The sequence below is a fragment of the Hyperolius riggenbachi genome, chromosome 2, assembly GCF_040937935.1.
Source record: "Hyperolius riggenbachi isolate aHypRig1 chromosome 2, aHypRig1.pri, whole genome shotgun sequence".
Lineage (NCBI taxonomy): Eukaryota > Metazoa > Chordata > Amphibia > Anura > Hyperoliidae > Hyperolius > Hyperolius riggenbachi.
In genome coordinates, this window is record NC_090647.1 from 30,546,890 (window position 1) to 30,565,983 (window position 19,094).

Genomic DNA, 19,094 nt, shown 5'->3' on the forward strand with positions numbered 1-19,094 from the left:
ATAACAGCAGCGCGTCTTGCAGAGGAGGGAAGGAGGCAGGGCAGCGGTTGCCATGGTAGCGGCGTAGCATATCGCCGCTACAGGAAGCCGCTGCCCCGCCTCCTTCCCTCCTCCGCAAGACGTGCTGCTGCTGTATCGGAGATACTGAAGGAGAGCGGCGCCTGGGGGAATCCGGAAGCGGCCGCCCGCTCATAAGGTAAGAGAAGCGGCGGCCGCGGGGGCACCACCTCCCTATACTGGGCACTTTACTAGCCATGCTGGGGCACTATACTAGCCATGCTGGGCACTATACTGGGGTAACTATACTACTATACTAGCCATACTGGGGCAACTAAACTCCCTATACTGGGGCAACTAGTCATGCTGCCGCACCCAACACCCCCCCCCCCCCCCGGGTTGGGGACCCCTGTGGTACAGAACAATGGGTCTTCCCCATAGAAGCTATACGGCCCTGCGAACCCGTGCGGCTCAGTTTTTTTCATGGGTGCAGCTCCTACGTCCAGCATGCATTTTTGAACGTAAGAGCTACGGTCCTAAAAGCTAAAGTAGTTAAAGGAAACTTAAAGTGCAATATAAGTGGGTAGCCAACTTGTCTAGGCTTTTTCCAGCCTCCTGCAGTCTCTCTCTGTGCCCTCCCTATCATTCCACGATCCTATGCACCTCTGAAAGTTGCAGGCTACTCCACACACACTGCTTTCTCAGTCGTGCAGTTTGCGTGTAACAGCACAAGCACAGAACAGGCCACTCCACAGTAGTGCAAACAGGAGTATGGCCTAAGGTCTCTCAGAAGGGTGCTGCAGCTAAACAGAGGAGCGCGGAATGACAGCAAGGGTACAGGAGTGCAGGGGGTTGGAAGAAGCCCCAGGTAAGCAACTGGCCACTTTTATTCCACTTTGAGTTCCCTTTACATTAGAGTTGTAAGCATGTTCGCACACATGTAGCATCTCATGGCCTTTTTCACATCAGCCTTTTTTTCCTGGACCGTATACTGTAAAAACGGAATGGATGTGAAAGGAACCAATGTTAACCTATGGCAGGGGTCTGCAACCCGCGGCTCCAGAGCCGCATGCGGCTTTCACCTTTGCCCCGGCTCCTAGGCCGCGGCTCCGGTGGTGTGTGTCAGTGGCTGCGGCGCACGTGACGTGTGCTGCCGCTGGCCGGCAGCCTATCAGAGAGGCCGCCGGACCGGTGCAGTGCAGGGCTTCGGGCGGCCATTTTCCCGTAGCCCTGCAGTGTAATGCAGGCAGGACGTGACGTCGGGAAGGAAGAGGATCGTGGGAGGAAATCGTGACAGGAGGTCTTCTGACTAGGTGAGTAAATGGGTTTTTCTTTTCATATCTGCTGAAAGATTGTGCATATTGGGGTCAGATCTGCTGAAGGATTGTGCATATTGGGGTCAGATCTGCTGAAGGATTGTGCATATTGGGGTCAGATCTGCTGAAGGATTGTGCATATTGGGGTCAGATCTGCTGAAGGATTGTGCATATTGGGGTCAGATCTGCTGAAGGATTGTGCATATTGGGGTCAGATCTGCTGAAGGATTGTGCATATTGGGGTCAGATCTGCTGAAGGATTGTGCATATTGGGGTCAGATCTGCTGAAGGATTGTGCATATTGGGGTCAGATCTGCTGAAGGATTGTGCATATTGGGGTCAGATCTGCTGAAAGATTGTGCATATTGGGGTCAGATCTGCTGAAGGATTGTGCATATTGGGGTCAGATCTGCTGAAGGATTGTGCATATTGGGGTCAGATCTGCTGAAGGATTGTGCATATTGGGGTCAGATCTGCTGAAGGATTGTGCATATTGGGGTCAGATCTGCTGAAGGATTGTGCATATTGGGGTCAGATCTGCTGAAGGATTGTGCATATTGGGGTCAGATCTGCTGAAGGATTGTGCATATTGGGGTCAGATCTGCTGAAGGATTGTGCATATTGGGGTCAGATCTGCTGAAGGATTGTGCATATTGGGGTCAGATCTGCTGAAGGATTGTGCATATTGGGGTCAGATCTGCTGAAAGATTGTGCATATTGGGGTCAGATCTGCTGAAGGATTGTGCATATTGGGGTCAGATCTGCTGAAGGATTGTGCATATTGGGGTCAGATCTGCTGAAGGATTGTGCATATTGGGGTCAGATCTGCTGAAGGATTGTGCATATTGGGGTCACATCTGCTAACAATTTGTGCATATTGGGGTCATATCTGCTAAGGATTTGTGCATGTTGGGGTCATATCTGCTAACAATTTGTGCATATTGGGGTCATATCTGATCCTGTATATAGCACTAAGGTAAGAAAATATATGCAGTGTTAGATTTGTTTTATAATGGTTTTGCGGCTCCAAGTTTTTTTTCTCTTTTTGGAAACGGGTCCAAGTGGCTCTTTATGTCTTAAAGGTTGCAGACCCCTGACCTATGGATTCATTCACATGCATCCGTTGATACGGATACGTTCCAATCCCCGGATCTGAAAAATGTCGCAGGCCCCAATTTCCCGGACTGTTCTGCATCGCGGAACGGATCCTGACAAAAATACTGCAGCATTGGGGCAATGGGAAACTGACCGTTCCACGGTGTATGTGCCGACGCGAATCTAGTAACGGGTGGGTGCAGCAGCCAGGCGGGTGTGTGAGGGAGTGTTTATACATACCTAATCTTCATAGGCAGCCGGCAGTAGAGGCTTCCATCTTCTTCCGCGTCATGTGACTAGTCACGTAACACGCTGTGTAGTCACATGACGCGGAAGCTTCTACCGCCAGCTGCCTATGAAGATAAGGTATGTATTTGCTGAGTGAAAATGGATCTGATCAATCATTGATCAGATCATGTGAACGAGCCACGGACTGAGCCATCCAGATCTGGTGAAGCGGAGACCGGATCCGCTCACCGGATCCTTTTTGGCAAAACCGCAAATGTGAACCAGGCCTTAGTGAAACTGCTCATTTGCTCTAATCGTTTCTTCAAGGATTCGTTTTCCAGAGCGAATTCCTTCATCAGATTCTGAGCATATGGAATCCGCTTCTATACTGTTCTTCACAACGCCCAATGTCCTCATCTTAGTGAGACAAGCTTCAATGTACAACAAGTGCTTGACATGAACACAGGAAAAAGACAGGATGGTTTTTATGGTGTTTTTTATTTTACAAGATTTGAGCTGGTATCCAAAACCTCACATCCTGGTCTTCAAGAAGTGCTGAGGAAGAGAAGAAAACCGATTATACCAATTAGAATGACGGATGATAGAAAATGTTCTCATTATCATGACAGAACTGAGACAACTGACCTGAGAGATATATTGAAGCTGCCATTTTCCCCGGTCTCCTTTCTGCATCAGTAGCGCGAGTCATACCTGAAACAAGCATGCAGCAAATGCAGTCAAACTTCAGTCAGAGCACCTGATCTGCATGCTTGTTCAAGGTCTACAGCTAAAAGAATTAGAGGCAGAGGAGCAACAGGACTGCCAGGCAATGTGCATTGTTTAAAATGAAACACGGCAGCCTGCATATCCCTCAGGTCAGTTGTCCTTTAAAAGGGCACTATAAATGTGAATCTCTGCCATGGGTATGTTACAATGGCAGGACTAGAAGTATCACTACTGCACAGCTCAGATTATTCATACATCTGCAGTACCTCAATATGTTACCTGTCACAACCTTAAAGAGAACCCGAGGTGGGTTTGAAGATTATTATCTGCATACAGAGGCTGGATCTGCCTATACAGCCCATTCTCTGTTGCTATCCCAAACCCCCCTAAGGTCCCCCTGCACTCTGCAATCCCTCATAAATCACAGCCACGCTGCTGACAAACAGCTTGTCAGAGCTGGCTGTGTTTATCTCTATAGTGTCAGTCTGCTGCTCTCCCCGCCTCCTGCAGAACTCCAGTCCCCGCCTGCATCCCTTCCCTCCCTGCTGATTGGAGGGAAGGGACGGGGGCAGGGACTGGAGCTATGCAGGAGGCGGGGGAGCAGCTGAGACTGACACTACAGATGTAAACACAGCCTCACAGCATGGCTGTGATTTATGAGGGATTGCAGAGTGCAGGGGGACCTTAGTGGGGTTTGGGATAGCAACAGAGGCTGGGCTGTATAGGCAGATCCGGCCTCTGTATGCAGATAACATTCTTTAAACACACCTCGGGTTCTCTTTAAATGTACTTACTAATCATACAAATTGTACAATCTTACCAAATCAACGCTGTAGAAGGCTAATCTAAGTATATATTTTTAACAGATACATTACACACTCACCTAAAAGTTTAGGAACACTTGTTCAATTTCTCAATGCAATTATCTAATCAACCAATTACATGGCAGTTGCTTTTCTTGGCACACTTTAGGCCCCTAAGTGCCAATTGGGCATCGTTTAAATGCCACGGGCTACCTGAGCATTGTTTCTGACCATGTCCATCCCTTCATGACCACCATGTACCCATCCTCTGATGGCTACTTCCAGCAGGATAATGCACCATGTCACAAAGCTCGAATCATTTCAAACTGGTTTCTTGAACATGACAATGACTTCACTGTACTAAAATGGCCCCCAGTCACCAGATCTCAACCCAATAGAGCATCTTTGGGATGTGATGGAACGGGAGCTTCATGCCCTGGATGTGCATCCCACAAATCTCCATCAACTGCAAGATGCCATCCTATCAATATGGGCCAACATTTCTAAAGAATGCTTTCAGCACCTTGTTGAATCAATGCCACGTTGAATCAAGGCAGTTCTGAAGGCGAAAGGGGGTCAAACACCGTATTATAGTATGGTGTTCCTAATAATCCTTTAGGTGAGTGTAGAACACCTCATATTAGAAGTGGTAAGATTGTACAAGGTGCCCAGTAACAGTACAATTTTTTCATCAGATGCCGCCATCAGTATGATCAAGTTGCACAGAACTGCAGTATGTGGCGAAAATCAATGAATCACTGCCTTCCAATCGTAAAAATTGAGTGGAAAAAAAAAAAAAAAAAAAAAAAAACTTTGGACCTGAGAGACTTCCTCTCTAAAAAAAATAAGCAACATAACCGCTAACAAAAATATTTCTTTGTAACAGCCGATACAAATCCTACAATGTCTACTTCCTGTTTTCATGGAAGACACCGTAAGGTTAACATCGATCTTTTGTCTACAAACTAGCTGCTCTGCCAAGGAAGCCAGCTGACAGCTGAGAGATCAAATTACAGTTGCACTTAAGTCACAGATGAGGGGGAATTAGACAGGCTAAACTCTCTAAATACATACAGGGTGCATTTCTCTATGTTTTCCCTCTGTCCTGCGCAGAAGTCCAGGTCCTCTTTAAGACTGAACCAAAGAAAAATGTTGAATTTTGAAATAAGAAACCTTGCCTGGAGGAAACCCCACCCAAATATCAGGAGAGCTTACTAACAATGCAGAATATTGAACCTAAAACTAGTGCTGCAAGGCGTGTTTGCTGGTGGGTACATCATTGCGAGACGCCCATCACGGCGATGAAAAAGGTCAATGGACATTGCCAATATGCATTTATGCAGCACCAGCATCTTCAGCAGTGAACTACAGAGCAGAATCAGAGAGCCTAAGCGCTTTGAGTCCTATGGGAGAAAAGCGCTATAGAAATGTTATTGTATGCTAAGCAGTTTATTAGTCACTAACCGTCCCTCAAAGAAGCTCTCCAATTTCCTTTGCACAACCAGTCTAATATCACTACCAGAGCCGGGGGCTAATATGAAGGGGGGAATGAGGAGACAAGTTAACCTACAAATAGAATGTTTTTGAGATGCTGGGAGGAAGCTAGTGTTTGAAGGAAACCCACACAACATGGGAAGAACACAAACCATTCCATGCATAACATCTAGCCAGGAATAGAATCTAGGACCTACATTTGAACACAGGGACAGACAAATGCTAATAATTTTGGGCCTGAACCCACTAACGCAGTTGTGTCCGCCTTTCAGCAACACATCAATGTTACAGAAGCTGAAAAGCAGACACCTGCATTAGTGTGCTCAGGCCGTTAAAGTTGATGCTTTTTTTTTTTTTATGCAAATATATGCAATCTGGAAAAGCAGTACAGAAGTTACAGCTTTTGACTAGTCCATGGTGGCATAGTGGATAGCAATATAGCCTTTGCAGTGCTGTGTCCCGGGTCAAATCCCAGCCATGGCACTACCTGCACAGAGTTTGTATGTTCTCTTCACATCTGCGTGGGTTTCCTCCAAACATTCCAAAAACATACACCGATAATTTAATTGGCTTTGCCCTAGACTGCAAAATACATGACTATGGTAGGATTAGAGTGTGAGCTCCTCTGAGGACAGTCAGTGACATGACTATGTACTCTGTAATGTGCTGCAGGAGATGTCAGTGCTATATAAATACATAATAATAATATGGCAGAACATAAGACTATGACTATGGCAGGGATTAGATTGTGAGCTCCTCTGAGGACAGTCAGTGACATGACTATGTACTCTGTAAAGTTCTGCAAAGGATGACAGTGCTATATAAACACATTACTAGCATGTAACTAACAATCCCTAGCAATCTACACAAAAAATTGTTCAAAGCAACTTTGGAAGAATTGTCAAAGATGAGCATTTTTCATAAGATTAACACCATCTGTAACAGGCCCCTTATGCTAAATATAAGCACATTGTATTCTCAGCCTTCTCAGACAAATGCCTCAAGGACATCAAGCGATGGGCAGTCTGGCCTCAGTGGTGCAACGCACACAGTACAGAACGTGCCGAGCACACTGACCGCTGGACCAGATGTGCCTATTCAGACTCGTCATCGGATCATCACAGAAGGCTCTCAGTCTCCCCCCAGTGGTCGGGTCTCTCCAGGTACTCACCATTATGCGGTGGGGACAGGCTGGGGCATGGTGGGGGGCTGCGCCTGCTCTGGCTTGGTGCCTTTCTGCTCAGAGATGGGAGTTGTTGGCAGGATCTCTTCTTTGGGCTCCACAATGCTGACGTGGTCAGGGAGGGGCTTCTTGGGGCCGATCTTGCCGCTGGGGTCCCATGGAAGCATGATCTTTACCTTGATGCCCAGCACACCTGCAGGGGTAACCATTCTAGCATTACAATCTCAGAGTATACTCCATGTATAAACCCTCCGACCTGCATCCCTACTGCCCTTCTCAGACAAATGCCTCTATGTCAATCAGGAGATCGGACGGCTGCCTGCAGGAGACACCGGGCACAGAGACACAGAACGTGGCCCCGTGCAGGAATCTCCCCCGGAGACATCCAAGTCTGACTCGTCATCGTATCATCACTGAAGGGCACAAGAACAGCAGCACAAACCATGTGGCTGTAAAACATCTCTCAGACACCCCACAACCTGCTAAAGAATCGCAGACAAACTAGGCTGCCATAAACATCTCTCAGGAACACAAGTTGTAAATCAAATGTGCTAGTGCAGTATTTAACAGTACTACATCAGGTACCTAAACTGAACTTAAAAATAAATAATTATATGAGTGCAACTTACAAGGGGCTTCTACCAACACCTTGCAGCTGCCCTCTGCCTGCGCTGTTGCAGAACGTTCTTCCGGTCCCCCACAGCGGCTCAGTTTTGTTTTCAGCGACACAGCCAAGTGGATGGCCACTGCGCAGGAAGCCTTCGTCGACACGATCGTGGACTCAAGCCCAGGTGCCATGAACTGGCCCAGTCCACAAAAACGAAACTGAGCTGATGCGAGGGACCAGAGGATTGCTCTGCGATGGCGCAAGGTGCTGGTAGAAGCCTCAAGGGAGAAAGAAAGAAAGGAAAAAAAAAAAAAGTTTAGTTTAGGTGCCCTTTAACCACTTCAGCCTACAGTGTAGTTTCACCTTATGCATCCGAGCAACATTCACCTCCCATTCATTCGCCAATAACTATCACTACTTCTCACAATGAATTGATCTATATCTTGTTTTTTCTGCCACCAATTAGGCTTTCTTTGGGTGGTACATTTTGCTAAGAATTATTTTTCCAAATGCATTTTAACAGGAATATTAAGAAAAAAATCATTTCTCAGTTTTCAGCCATTAAAGCTTTAAAAAAATACATGCTACCATAATTAAAACACACGTATTTTATTTGCCCATTTGTCCCAGTTATTAAACCATTTAAATGATGTCCCTATCACAATGTATGGCGCCAATATTTTATTTGCAAATAAAGGTGCATTTTTTTCAATTTGCATCCGTCACTATTTACAAGCTTATAATTTAACAAAAGTATAGGAATATACTCGCTTGACTTGCATATTAAAAAAAAAAAAAAAAAAAAAAAAAAAAAAAGAGTTCAGACCCTTAGGTAACTTTATTGTAATTTTTTTTTTATTTAAAATGTTATTCGGGGTTTTTCGACTTGTGTTATCGACTTTTGTCTTCTATGTAAGAACTCGTGTGCATTTCTGTATGAAAAATTTTTATGTATACCATTGAAGTTAATTTACATAAAAGAAAAAAAAAAATATCTCACTAAACAGAAAAGAAAAATCCTGCAAATTCCCATGTAAAAACTGTATTTTCCTGCATTCCCATTGACCAGTATCAAAGTAAGAATTGCACATGGACCTGCCATCCAAATTTTAAGTGTAGAAAAATCTCAATCATTCACATGTTAGGGGGAGGGGGTCTCACCTTGCCTGAGGAGGACGTGGCGCACTGCGGTGTCCACGTAATAGTTGACGGGGTCTCCACTGTGGATCATCAGGCCGTCCACAAACTTCATGGACTTGGCTCTCTGACCTCGCAGCTTGCCGGACACGACCACCTCGCAGCCCTTGGCTCCGCTCTCCATGATGAAGCGCAGGACACCATAGCAGGCCCTGACGGGGACAAGGACAAGACTTCCAGGTTAGGTACACCAAAGATTTGTCACTCAGTGCCGTGATAAGAGGCCGCAATAACACTGATGTACAGCGACACAGAACAGGCAGATGGGCATCCTTACCTCCTCACGGCCAGCCCTCCTAGCAGCTTGTAGCGCAGGGACTCAGCCTGAGCAATGGCACACAGACCTCTTGTGGCCACTTTCTCTGCATACAGCTGGAAAACAAGAATAGAAGCTTTGTGTGAAGGGCAGCAGCACAAATCCTTCATGCAGAACGAAAATCAAAGGGGACACAGCAGCAAAACCTCCCCACCAGGCCATGAAAACTACTGATCTATGACTGAAGCAATATCCACTCCACGGTTTTTGTATGCCTATAATGAATCTACAGAGGATGTATACTTGTTCTATAGATGCATAACCTTGCAGTTATCAAAAATAAAGAAATATCTGCAGCACAAATTCACAGTTCTTTTATTCTTCCTTAAAGGATACATGCAAGCTGAAAGAAAAATCAAAATCCACTTACCTGGAGCTTCCTCCAGCCCCTGGCAGCCGTCCTGTGCCTTTCCCGCAGCTCTGCTCAGTGCCAGTGTCCACTGCTGAGGAAGCAGACCTCGCCTGGTCGGCTTCTTGTGCGCACCACGGCACGGGTCACGTGGTCTAGCTGACGCCATCAGGTATGTACTGCACCTGTGCAGTACTAACCAGATGACGTCGGTGGGACCACGTGACCCGTGCCGTGGTGCGCACAAGAAGCCGACCAGGCGAGGTCTGCTTCCTCAGCAGAGGACACTGGCACTGAGCAGAGCTGCGGGGAGGGCACAGGACAGCTGCCAGGGGCTGGAGGAAGCTCCAGGTAAGTAGATTTTGATTTTTCTTTCAGCTTGCATGTATCCTTTAAAGAGTCTGAAGAGATTTAAAATACCTGTTTTAATTCAGCAGGCAGCTTTAGCATTACAATCCAAACTGATTCGATGCATTCCCACGTCAGAACAAGGTCTTAACCACTTGACGACCGTAGGCTTACACCCCCTAGTGACCAGGCTATTTTTTTACAATTCTGTCCACTGCAGCTTTAAGGGATCGCTGCAGGGCCATACAACTCAGCACACAAGTGATTCCTCCCCCCCCCCCCCCCCCCCCCCGTTTTTTTGCCCACCATCAGAGCTTTCTGTTGGTGGGCACTGATCACTGCTGCCATGTATGTTTAATATTTTTTTTATTAAGTGTGCATTTTTTTTACTTTCTCTCCCTCCCTCAACTAATTTTATTTATTGTATTCATAAAGCACCAACATATTACGCAGCGCTGTACATTAGTTTAGGTTACAGACAATATTTAGGGGTGACATACAGCAATATGACAATACAGAGATACAAGAAAGACCAGATTACGCAGCACAGTAAGAGTACCAGGTAATGCTTAGTCAGTCACTGGATGGAGCATGGAGATTAGGCAAGTCACTCAGATGCATAGCATGGGTGTACAGTAATGGAGGTGCATGATCAGGTAGGACACAAAAGGAGGAGGACCCTGCCCAAAGGCTTACAATCTAGAGGGAGAGGTAAGGACACTAAAGGTAGGGGAGCAGAGTTCAGCTGTGGGTTTAGAGCACTTGTGAGGGGTAGTAGGCCAATGACCGCGATCGGCTGTCACAGGCATCAGCCCATGAGAAGAGAAAATGGGGGTTATCTGAACAGTGTGTACATACTCCCTGTGCATTCCATACAGTGTATGGGTAAATTATGCTCTATATTAGGTCCTATGGACCCTGAACTTTGCTGATACTTATGCACTTAGTGTATGGTATATACAACTGGGCATTAATTATCTCCAGTGCATGCTATATATAATTCTTATTAGCATGTTACAGGTTTGATGCAGGATATTGGCACTGCTGTCTATTACTTATGCTGTGATGGTATTTTTCTGGTGCTGTCTCACACCCTGTTGATGGGGCTATGGTGTCCCTTGTGGACTTTTCACTTCGCTGTTTGGTTGTATAATATTTAGGGATGGTGTCCTTTTTTCTTATATTGAAATATTGGGGCTTATAGCATACTTGCGTTTTTGCAGATTAACGGTTATACCTCTGCTGATTGAACTACAATTGGCGAGATCAATCATTTCTTTATTACACATTGGCCGTTATTCTCTGACATGCGCATAGTTCTACAATGGCATGTATCTGACCTTTTTGGTCTATATTGTTTGTTTTTTTAACAGATGTTTGTATCTGGTGTGCCTCTGAGGAAGCGGCTTTTAGGCCACGAAACCTGTGTCAGGCATTTTCTATGTGAATTGGAACCTTGAGATTGCATCCATACGTCTTGTCCGCAACTCTGAAGATTTGTTTTGATTGAAGAATAGAGACACTGTTCAGCTAAAACCCCACTTTCTCTCGTTTGTCTGGAAACTGTATACTGCAGCATTTAGGGGTGGAACAGAACTATAATTTTATTGGTGATATAGCGCATCAGCCTATGAGAGCTGATTGCTCCTGAGCCTCCCCAGGCGACTGCAGAGTGACATGGCTGTCCCCAGTACAGATCTGCCGTAGATCGCAGCGCTGTACAATTCAACAGTCTGCTGACAAATGACGGAGCGGACACTGGTCCCAGGTAGTGGCAGTGGTCTGAAGGAGACTTAAAGCTAATGGGAATAGATATTTAAATAAAAAAAAAAGTCAGATACTCACCTAAGGAGAGGGAAGGCTCGGTCCTAATGAGCCATCCCTCTCCTCTCCCGCTGCTGCGCTGGCTTCTCCGTTCTCATCCCACGCCAAGGGGGATTTCGGAAGTCTTCGAGAGCAGAGCCCCCCCGAAGACAGGCGGCTCCATACTGCGCACGCGTCATAGAGGGCGCGAGCGTGCGCAGTGTAGAGCGGCCCGTCTTCGGGAGCATTCGGGCTCCCAAAGCATTCCCAAAGCCTCCCTTCAGCCAGGAGACAGCGGTATTTGACCGAAATGGTCGCATACTGCTACAGGGGAGCCTGCGCAACAGCGGGGAACGGGAGAGGAGAGGGAAAGCTCTATGGGGCCCAGAGCCTCCCTCTCCTTAGGTGAGTATCTGAATTTTTTTTTTTTTTTTTAAATATGGGTTCCCATTCACTTTAACATCTAATTTTGACTGCTTTAGGATCGTCATGAGTTCTCTAAGCTATCATGGGTGGGGGGCTTATGTTCATCTATTTCTAGGTCAGACCCAGTGACTGTCCAGGACTATATAATTATACATTCTTCTGTGTTGATTGTAAACAGAGCTTTTTAGGGCCAGGTCACACGGGCAACCGCCAGTGCTACAAGTAGCTGCAACCAGACCAATGCATGTAACTAAAGCTGCCAGTGATAAGGTGCGACAAGTTAAGTGACCTAACTGCTGCAACTTTTGTAACTTCAAATAATAATAATAAAAAAAATCATTGCAGATGTTTACTTGCAGCCGTCCGTGCGCCAATCAACACAAGCTTAGGACTGCTAGTGTCTGAGGAGCTTCCCGAGCAGATATATGGCCAAATAATCCTGGACACTCATAAGTCTGCATCCTCCAGTAAAGAACACAGGGCCAGAATGCAAATAATGGAGAAATAGGGATAAGTGATCAAATTCATAATGGCACTCCGGATGCTTTGGATCAGAACCCGAATATTTACATAGGCGGACTCTGGCACCCTAGTTGCTCCCTTTTACCGATGCACTCCACATAGCAATCCAGCAGAAAGGAAAAAGTATCGGAGTAATGCAATGCGACGGAACGGCCAGAAGCAGAGACAAGGGTGAGTTAATCATTGCCCCACACTTCAGGATTGAGGTTCTTATCCAAAGCACTCAGAACACTTCAGAATTTGAAAGTTTATTGGGAAATTAGGTGGGCATTTAGTCTGCCTAGTTCAGGTGCTACTTGGTAAAACCTGACAGTCCAGTTCCCCAGCTGCATCCAGAGGACAATAAGGCCACTTTTCCATGAGCAGTTGAACTGTGTTCAGCAAGAAGTTGCCAGGCAGCAGTGAGCGTTTGAGTGGCATTTCATTGCCCATCAACTGCTTGTGGAAAAGAGGCCTAAGTGAGCCAAAGTGGATTTGGGATACATGCTGGCTCAAGTAACAGGAACTCCGCCCAGCATGCGATACTCTTTAGTCACAATTAGAACGTTCTTTGCTCACGTGAAGATTCAGCTAAGCGAGAATTTAGGTGAGCGTTACATTAACGATCTCACTGAAGGTAAAACTATTGTAGTCTATACCAGCAGCTTGGCTTACGGTACCCCAGTAATCTGGCAGAAAGGTTTAGCATATTCTATGATTACTTCTCAGACAAATGCCTCGAATCAGTCGTCACGCCTCCCCGGGTCACATGTCCCAGCAGCGATGGCGAGCAGCAGAACGCTGCCCCTCCATACCGCTGGTACAGCTAGCAGTGAGGTTGGACTCGTCATCGAATCATCACAGAAGTTATGTAGTAAAGGGACACCAGAAGTGGTAGAACCTGTGCAGAACTCACCTCCACACTGCCCTCTGGGAAACCAAACCTCTTCTGGACGACGGCAGTCAGCTCACGGATCCGGCGCCCCTTCTCGCCCAGGACATTCTGGGTCCTGCAGGGAGAGAAGACATTAGTACTCGGCAAAGAGCATCAATGCTATCATAAGCTGCAGGGGAATTGTGCTGCCCAATATAGCATTTAAAGCTGGACAGGACTTCCAGTAATCAGGTATTCTCTAACAATGTCAATTCAACACATCAAGCACCATGAGATTCAAAGATGCAGTATTATGGTAAACGGATATAGTAAACTAAACATCCAGGTCCCTGCCAAGCACCATTACACTGCATTATACACTCCATATACAGCGACGCCTCATAAATAATAACTCTAGATATAACAGAACGTCTGCTATAGTAAACCTGCTTTTTTTTAAGACCCTGCAGTATTCAGTGTCTGGCTATAGTGGAAAGTGGGAGGTCGCATGCCTCAGAATAAACAAATTAGAATACAATCGGATAGTGTACTGGATAAGGGCTCTGCCTCTGACACAGGAGACCAGGGTTAAAATCTCAGCTCTTCCTATTTCAGTAAGCCAGCACCTTTTTCAGTAAGGAGTTTCTTGGGCAAAGCACCCTAACACTGCTACTGCCTACTGAGTGCGCTCTAGTGGCTGCCTCGCAAGTGCTTTGAGTCTGACAGGAGAAAAGCGCTATAAAAATACCAGTATTATGTAGTGAAGTTATCTTCTCTTAACAGGTAACATTTCTGAATTACATTTTTCACATGTGCAGAAAAAAATGCACTTACTGTACAATATTTAGCAAAGCATATATTCATTAAACAGGTGAATAAAGAGACTTGGAGACACTGAAGCCGCTTATATTCAGCAGGGGCTAAAACGGGGGTCCCTTACCTCCCAAATCCCCTCCGTTCTTTGCGGGGATCTCTTCCGCATTGAGGCAGGGCTAATGGCCGCAGCCCTGCCTCCATGCGCGTCTGTCAGCGCGCATCTCCGCCTCTCCCTGCCCCTCTCAGTCTTGCTTCGCTGAGAGGGGCGGGGGAGAGGCGGCGATGCGCCGCTGATAGACGGCGCTGAGAGGCAGGGCTGCAGCCGTTAGCCCTGCCTCAAGAGCAGCAAAATCTACGACCAAGTTGGTCGTAGATTTTGCAGGGGGGGGGGGGTGTTTGGGGGTGAAGGGACCCCTGTTCAGCCGCGTGTTTAGGAACATTTTTTACTAGGAACAGATTTCTATTGAAAAATCGATCTGATGGCATTTTTTTGCCATCAGATTTCCATTAGGTCCAAAGCAAAATGATAAGAAATTTAAAAACAGATCGACTTAGATTTTCCAGCATGTCAGATCGATTGAAATCGGCTGCAAACCGATCGATTGGTCATTTGATTTGCGATCGGCCGAAAATCAGCTCACTGTATGGGACCCTTAACAGAACTCCAGAAGGTTCTATACACTGGAATCACTCAGAGAGTGGCAGCCACTCCAATATCATTGCAACCTAGCCTAATCTCAAACTGTACATGAGGCATTCAGGCAAAAACCATGTTACCAGCTAACCGCTAAGTGTGTGTGTAGCCATTTGACAACTGGTATTGTTTAAAAGTAGAAAATATGTCAGTCTCCATAAACCTCTTGCTTCAGGTTCCTTTTAAAACCATCAGCCTGATTTTTCTCAGACACATGACCCCATGTGACAAACAAAATGCTAAGCCTCCAGCACGGGCAACACACCTGGTAGCGAGGATTATGATCTCAGTCCTGGTTGGGGTAACTCGAACCTCCACACCGGAGTAGCCATCTTCAGCCAGCTCACGGGTCAGGAACTCGTTCAGTTCAGCTTTGAAGATGCCATCAGCGACAAACTGTTAGAATAGACAAGTGTTAAAGTAATCTTCAAAATGCCATGGACCAAGCGATAAATACATCAGTTACTACTGGACCAGCTCAAGCCCAGGACAACTATGACACTAGTGATTTATTCTATAAGAATAATCATGTAATCAGAAACACTTAAAACAGGATTTCCTCAAAATCACCTTTAAAGAAAAAAGTGGCTGTGGGGGGTACTTACCACGGGAGGGGGGAAACCTCTGGATCCTATCAAGGCTTCCCCCATCGTCATCCGCCCCACGGTGGTCTCGCTGGGCCCCTACGAACGCCGGCCATGTAAATATTTACCTTCCCCGGCACCACCACGGCTCAGGCAGAAATAGCCGATCCCTGTTGGGTCTGCTCTACTGCGCAGGAGCGGACCAGACTGGGATCGGCTAATTCCGCCTGATCCCGAGCCGCTAATGCACCTGCGCTGGAGTCAGGGGGAAGATAAATTGCAGCCGCTACTGCGCCACAGCCTGACAAATTGTCAGCTGTGGCTTTCAGAGGGACCCAGTGAGTCCACAGTGGGACGGAGGGCGACGGGGGAAGCCTGGATTGGATCCAGAGGCTTACCCCCTCCCAAGGCAAGTACCCCTCAGAGGCCCATTTTCTTTCTATTAGAGTCTCTTTAAGCTACATACACACAAGTTGAAATGGCAAAGGCGGTCAACGTCCGCCTCTGCTGAGAATAACACGCATACAGCCCCAAGCCCCCCCCCCTGGCGAAAAGACTCGAAGACTGTTGTGCCCACTCACCCAACACGCAAAATGATGTTTCTTGCGCCTAAATCCACCTTCACACTCTCCGACACTTTCAACATCAACTTCCCCCGCTGCATTAATAATTTTGATATTGTTCAGGCTCCAAATAAGAACTGTACTGTGCATGCGTAGCAGCAGAAATTGATGACAGCACTGTTTGCCATTGCACCTGCAATGAGAGTGATATGGAGGGTACCATCTATATTCCATACTGGCCCCCCTGGTTCTGTATTTTATAGAGACAAAGGGGGCCAGCATATGAGCTGCAGTAGACTAACAGAGGTCGGGTGATAAGGCTGGGGACACAGAGCACCTGAGCTGCAGAGAGACAAGAGGCAGTCTAGGGACACAGCATCTGAGATAGAGAAACTTGGGAAGTTCAAGAATCAGGCTAGGAACACAGAGCACCTGAGCTGCAGAGACCTGATGGGTACCAGAGGTTGGGGAATGGGGAAGCTTGTGAGCTTCAAAGAAATAGGGGGGGGGGGGGGGGCGGGGGACATGAAGCATGCTGGGGACACAGCTTGTGAGCTTCAGAGAGATAGGGGTAAGAAGCAGGCTGGGGTCAGACCACCTGAGCTACGTAGGATAGCAGAAGTAGGGGAGGAGGCTGGGAACACAGTGGACTTGAGCTGCAGAGAGGCTTTGGGGGGCATCAGAGGTGAGGGGGGGGGTGAGGCTGGGAACACATTTGAGCAGCGGAAACATGGGGGCACCAGAAGTGTGTGTGTAAGAAGCAGGCTATGGATACAGAGCAGCCATCTAAGATGCAGAGAGACTGGGGGGGAGGTACCAGAGGTGAGCAATGAGGCTGGTATTACAGAGCACCTAAGCTGCAAAGAGACTTGGGGGGCACCAAAGGTGTGCGTACAACAAGCAGGCTGGGGACAGCATTTGAGCTGGAGAAAGACTGGTGGTGGTGTTTGCAGCTGTTTGGGATAAGGCTGAGGACAGAGTACCTGAGCTGAAGAGCCTAGAGGGCACCAGAGGTGGCTGGTAGGATACAAGACGGAGGCTGGGTATACAGGACTTCTGAGCTGCAAAGGCTTGGGAGGCACCAGAGGTAGAGGGACAAGAATCAGGCTGAGGACACAACATCTGAGATGCTATGACTTGGAGGGGGGCAGAGCTGGGGTGACAAGGGGCAGGTTTGGGACAGCATATGAGCTGCAGAGACTGGGGGGGGGCACCAGAGTTAGGTGTGAGCTCAGCAGCCAGCCCTGTACCGTGTATTACTGGAGATCAACACAGGCAGCCCAGCACAGGGGAGATAGGCAGCCAGCCCTGTACCATGTATTACAGGAGATCAGCATAGGCACCCCGCACAGGGGAGCTCAGCAGCCACACCAGCCAGCGCTGCAGCTCCATCACCTCTCAGGCCGCCATGACAGCCCGCAGCCAATCCGCCTCCATCCTCCCCGGGCCTCCCGCCTGACCCTCTGCCCGGCTCTCCCCCGCACACTCCCCAGTCCCCGCTACCTCCCTCCGCCCATATTACCCGCTACCGACACACCTCAGCCGCTCACCTTCCTCTTCTTGGAGATCTGCACCGCCATCTTCCTCCGCGCCGCTGACAGGAAAGAGAGAGCACTTCCGGCGGAAATGGCTATATAGGGTCAGCGCTCAAAGGAAGCGGAGAAGCGCTCGCGGGGATTCATGGGAGATGTAGTGTGGCGGGAAGATGCAGATTGGCTGAGATTGACAAGAGATAATAGTCATCAGAGCTGCCAAATGCAAATAATTCCTGTTTGCAGCCACAGGTTGGATAATGGATACTTTCCTATACATGGTATGGCTTTTGCATCTGTTTGGCTGATAACTAGTTCCAAGCCAAGCTATATGCAAATTGTATTCAGACACTTGTTAAAGTGCACAGTGCACACCAAAACTGCTAGCAGATCCTCAAAACGCTAGAGGTTTTTGGAGCAGATTTCAGAGCGATTCTATGCATGTTTAGGGCCCGTTTACACTTATAATCGCAAAACGCAGGCGATTACCTCCAGCGTTTTGCGGGAGTGATTTTCCCGCGATTAACGCGGAAAAATCACTGGACACTGCGGCGGTTTTGGAGCGATCGCGATTAGCGTGCTTTGCTTTGCACGTTAATCACGATCGCAAATCGCCGCCAAACCGATGCATGTAGCGCATTTGCGGTTATCGCTAACCGCAAACGCGGCAGTGAGAACACTGCCACTTGCTACAATGTATAGCGGTTTTTAGAAAACGCTAGCGGTTTGCCATGAGCGGGAATCGTGCGATTCCCGCTCAGGTGAGAACGGGCCCTAAGACGTTTTCTAAACATGCCTAGCGTTTTCTGTAGTGTTTTTGTGTAGCAGATTACAAATATTGTTACAGCAAAGCTGTTACTGAACAGCTTCTGTAACAAAAACGCCTGGAAAACCGCTCTGATCTAGTGTTTTTCAGAGCGGTTTGAGCTTTTCCTATACTTTACATTGAGGCAGGAATGCTTCTGCAAACTGCAAAAGTGCTGCAAGAGCCACGTTTGCGGTTTGGAAAAAACCTCAAACCGCTGGTGTGCACCATCCCATGCAAATACATTAGCCAAGCGTTTTCACAGACGGATGCGGCTGGCGGATCACTGCTAAAACCGCTCGGTGTGCACTGGGCCTTATGTATTAACCTCCCTAGCGGTGCATTTCTGTCTGGATTTATGGGTCTAAGGCTACCTGCACACTGCAGATTCGTTTTCCGATTCCGTTTCTGATTCTGATTTTCAATTCCGATTTTACCCTGAATACATTCAACAGAATACATTCAATCAAAAATTGCAGCATGCAGTAAAGATTAAAAATCGGAATCAGATGTAAAAACCGATTAAAAAGCGGAATCAGAATCGCATGCTCCCGGCACACTGCATGCGATTCCGGTTCCGATTTTTAATCGGTTTTTACATCCGATTCCGACTTTGAATTGTTGCTGCATTTTTGACTCCGTTTTTCTGTTGATTGCATTCAGGGAAAATCGGAATTGCAAATCGGAAACAGAATCAGAATCAGAAAACAGATTTGCAGGGAGCCTAAAAGCGGTACATTTTTTTAAAGAATTTCAGGCCTCCAGTTCTTAAAGGATACCCGAAGTGACATGTGACATGATGAGATAGACATGTGTTTGTACAGTGCCTAGCACACA

The 19,094-nt window shown here is 47.2% G+C and overlaps 1 protein-coding gene and 2 non-coding genes across 4 annotated transcripts; all 3 read right to left on the minus strand.

The window, feature by feature from the left end:
- Nucleotides 1–3,115: 3,115 nt before the first annotated feature.
- Nucleotides 3,116–17,577, minus strand: RPS3 (ribosomal protein S3). 2 transcript variants are annotated; one of them, XR_011026029.1, is made up of 8 exons: nt 17,471–17,577; nt 15,039–15,169; nt 13,306–13,399; nt 8,924–9,018; nt 8,611–8,798; nt 6,831–7,035; nt 3,282–3,347; nt 3,116–3,191 (listed from the first exon to the last, which is right to left on the minus strand). XR_011026029.1 is itself a non-coding variant. In XM_068266591.1 (7 exons), exons 1-6 carry the CDS (start codon nt 17,498–17,500, stop codon nt 6,833–6,835), a joined length of 741 nt encoding a protein of 246 aa, XP_068122692.1. In that variant the 5' UTR covers nt 17,501–17,577; the 3' UTR covers nt 3,116–3,191; nt 6,831–6,832. The 2 variants fall into 2 exon arrangements, 1 of the variants encoding a protein (XP_068122692.1); XM_068266591.1 differs by lacking the exon at nt 3,282–3,347.
- On the minus strand, nt 6,642–6,786 carry LOC137555097 (small nucleolar RNA SNORD15). Its single transcript, XR_011027796.1, has one exon. It is a non-coding gene; the product is annotated as a small nucleolar RNA SNORD15 (small nucleolar RNA).
- LOC137555096 (small nucleolar RNA SNORD15) lies at nt 7,114–7,261 on the minus strand. The gene has a single exon (XR_011027795.1). It is a non-coding gene; the product is annotated as a small nucleolar RNA SNORD15 (small nucleolar RNA).
- Nucleotides 17,578–19,094: the final 1,517 nt, after the last annotated feature.

Excerpts from the sequence above, each read along its gene's own strand:
- RPS3 (XM_068266591.1), bottom strand. The coding sequence starts at position 17,500 with ATGGCGGTGCAGATCTCCAAGAAGAGGAAG. Across the intron at positions 15,170-17,470 it reads AGATCTCCAAGAAGAGGAAG|TTTGTCGCTGATGGCATCTT; the intron begins GTGAGCGGCTGA and ends CTATTCTAACAG. Across the intron at positions 8,799-8,923 it reads GGAGGGCTGGCCGTGAGGAG|GGCCTGCTATGGTGTCCTGC; the intron begins GTAAGGATGCCC and ends TGTCCCCGTCAG.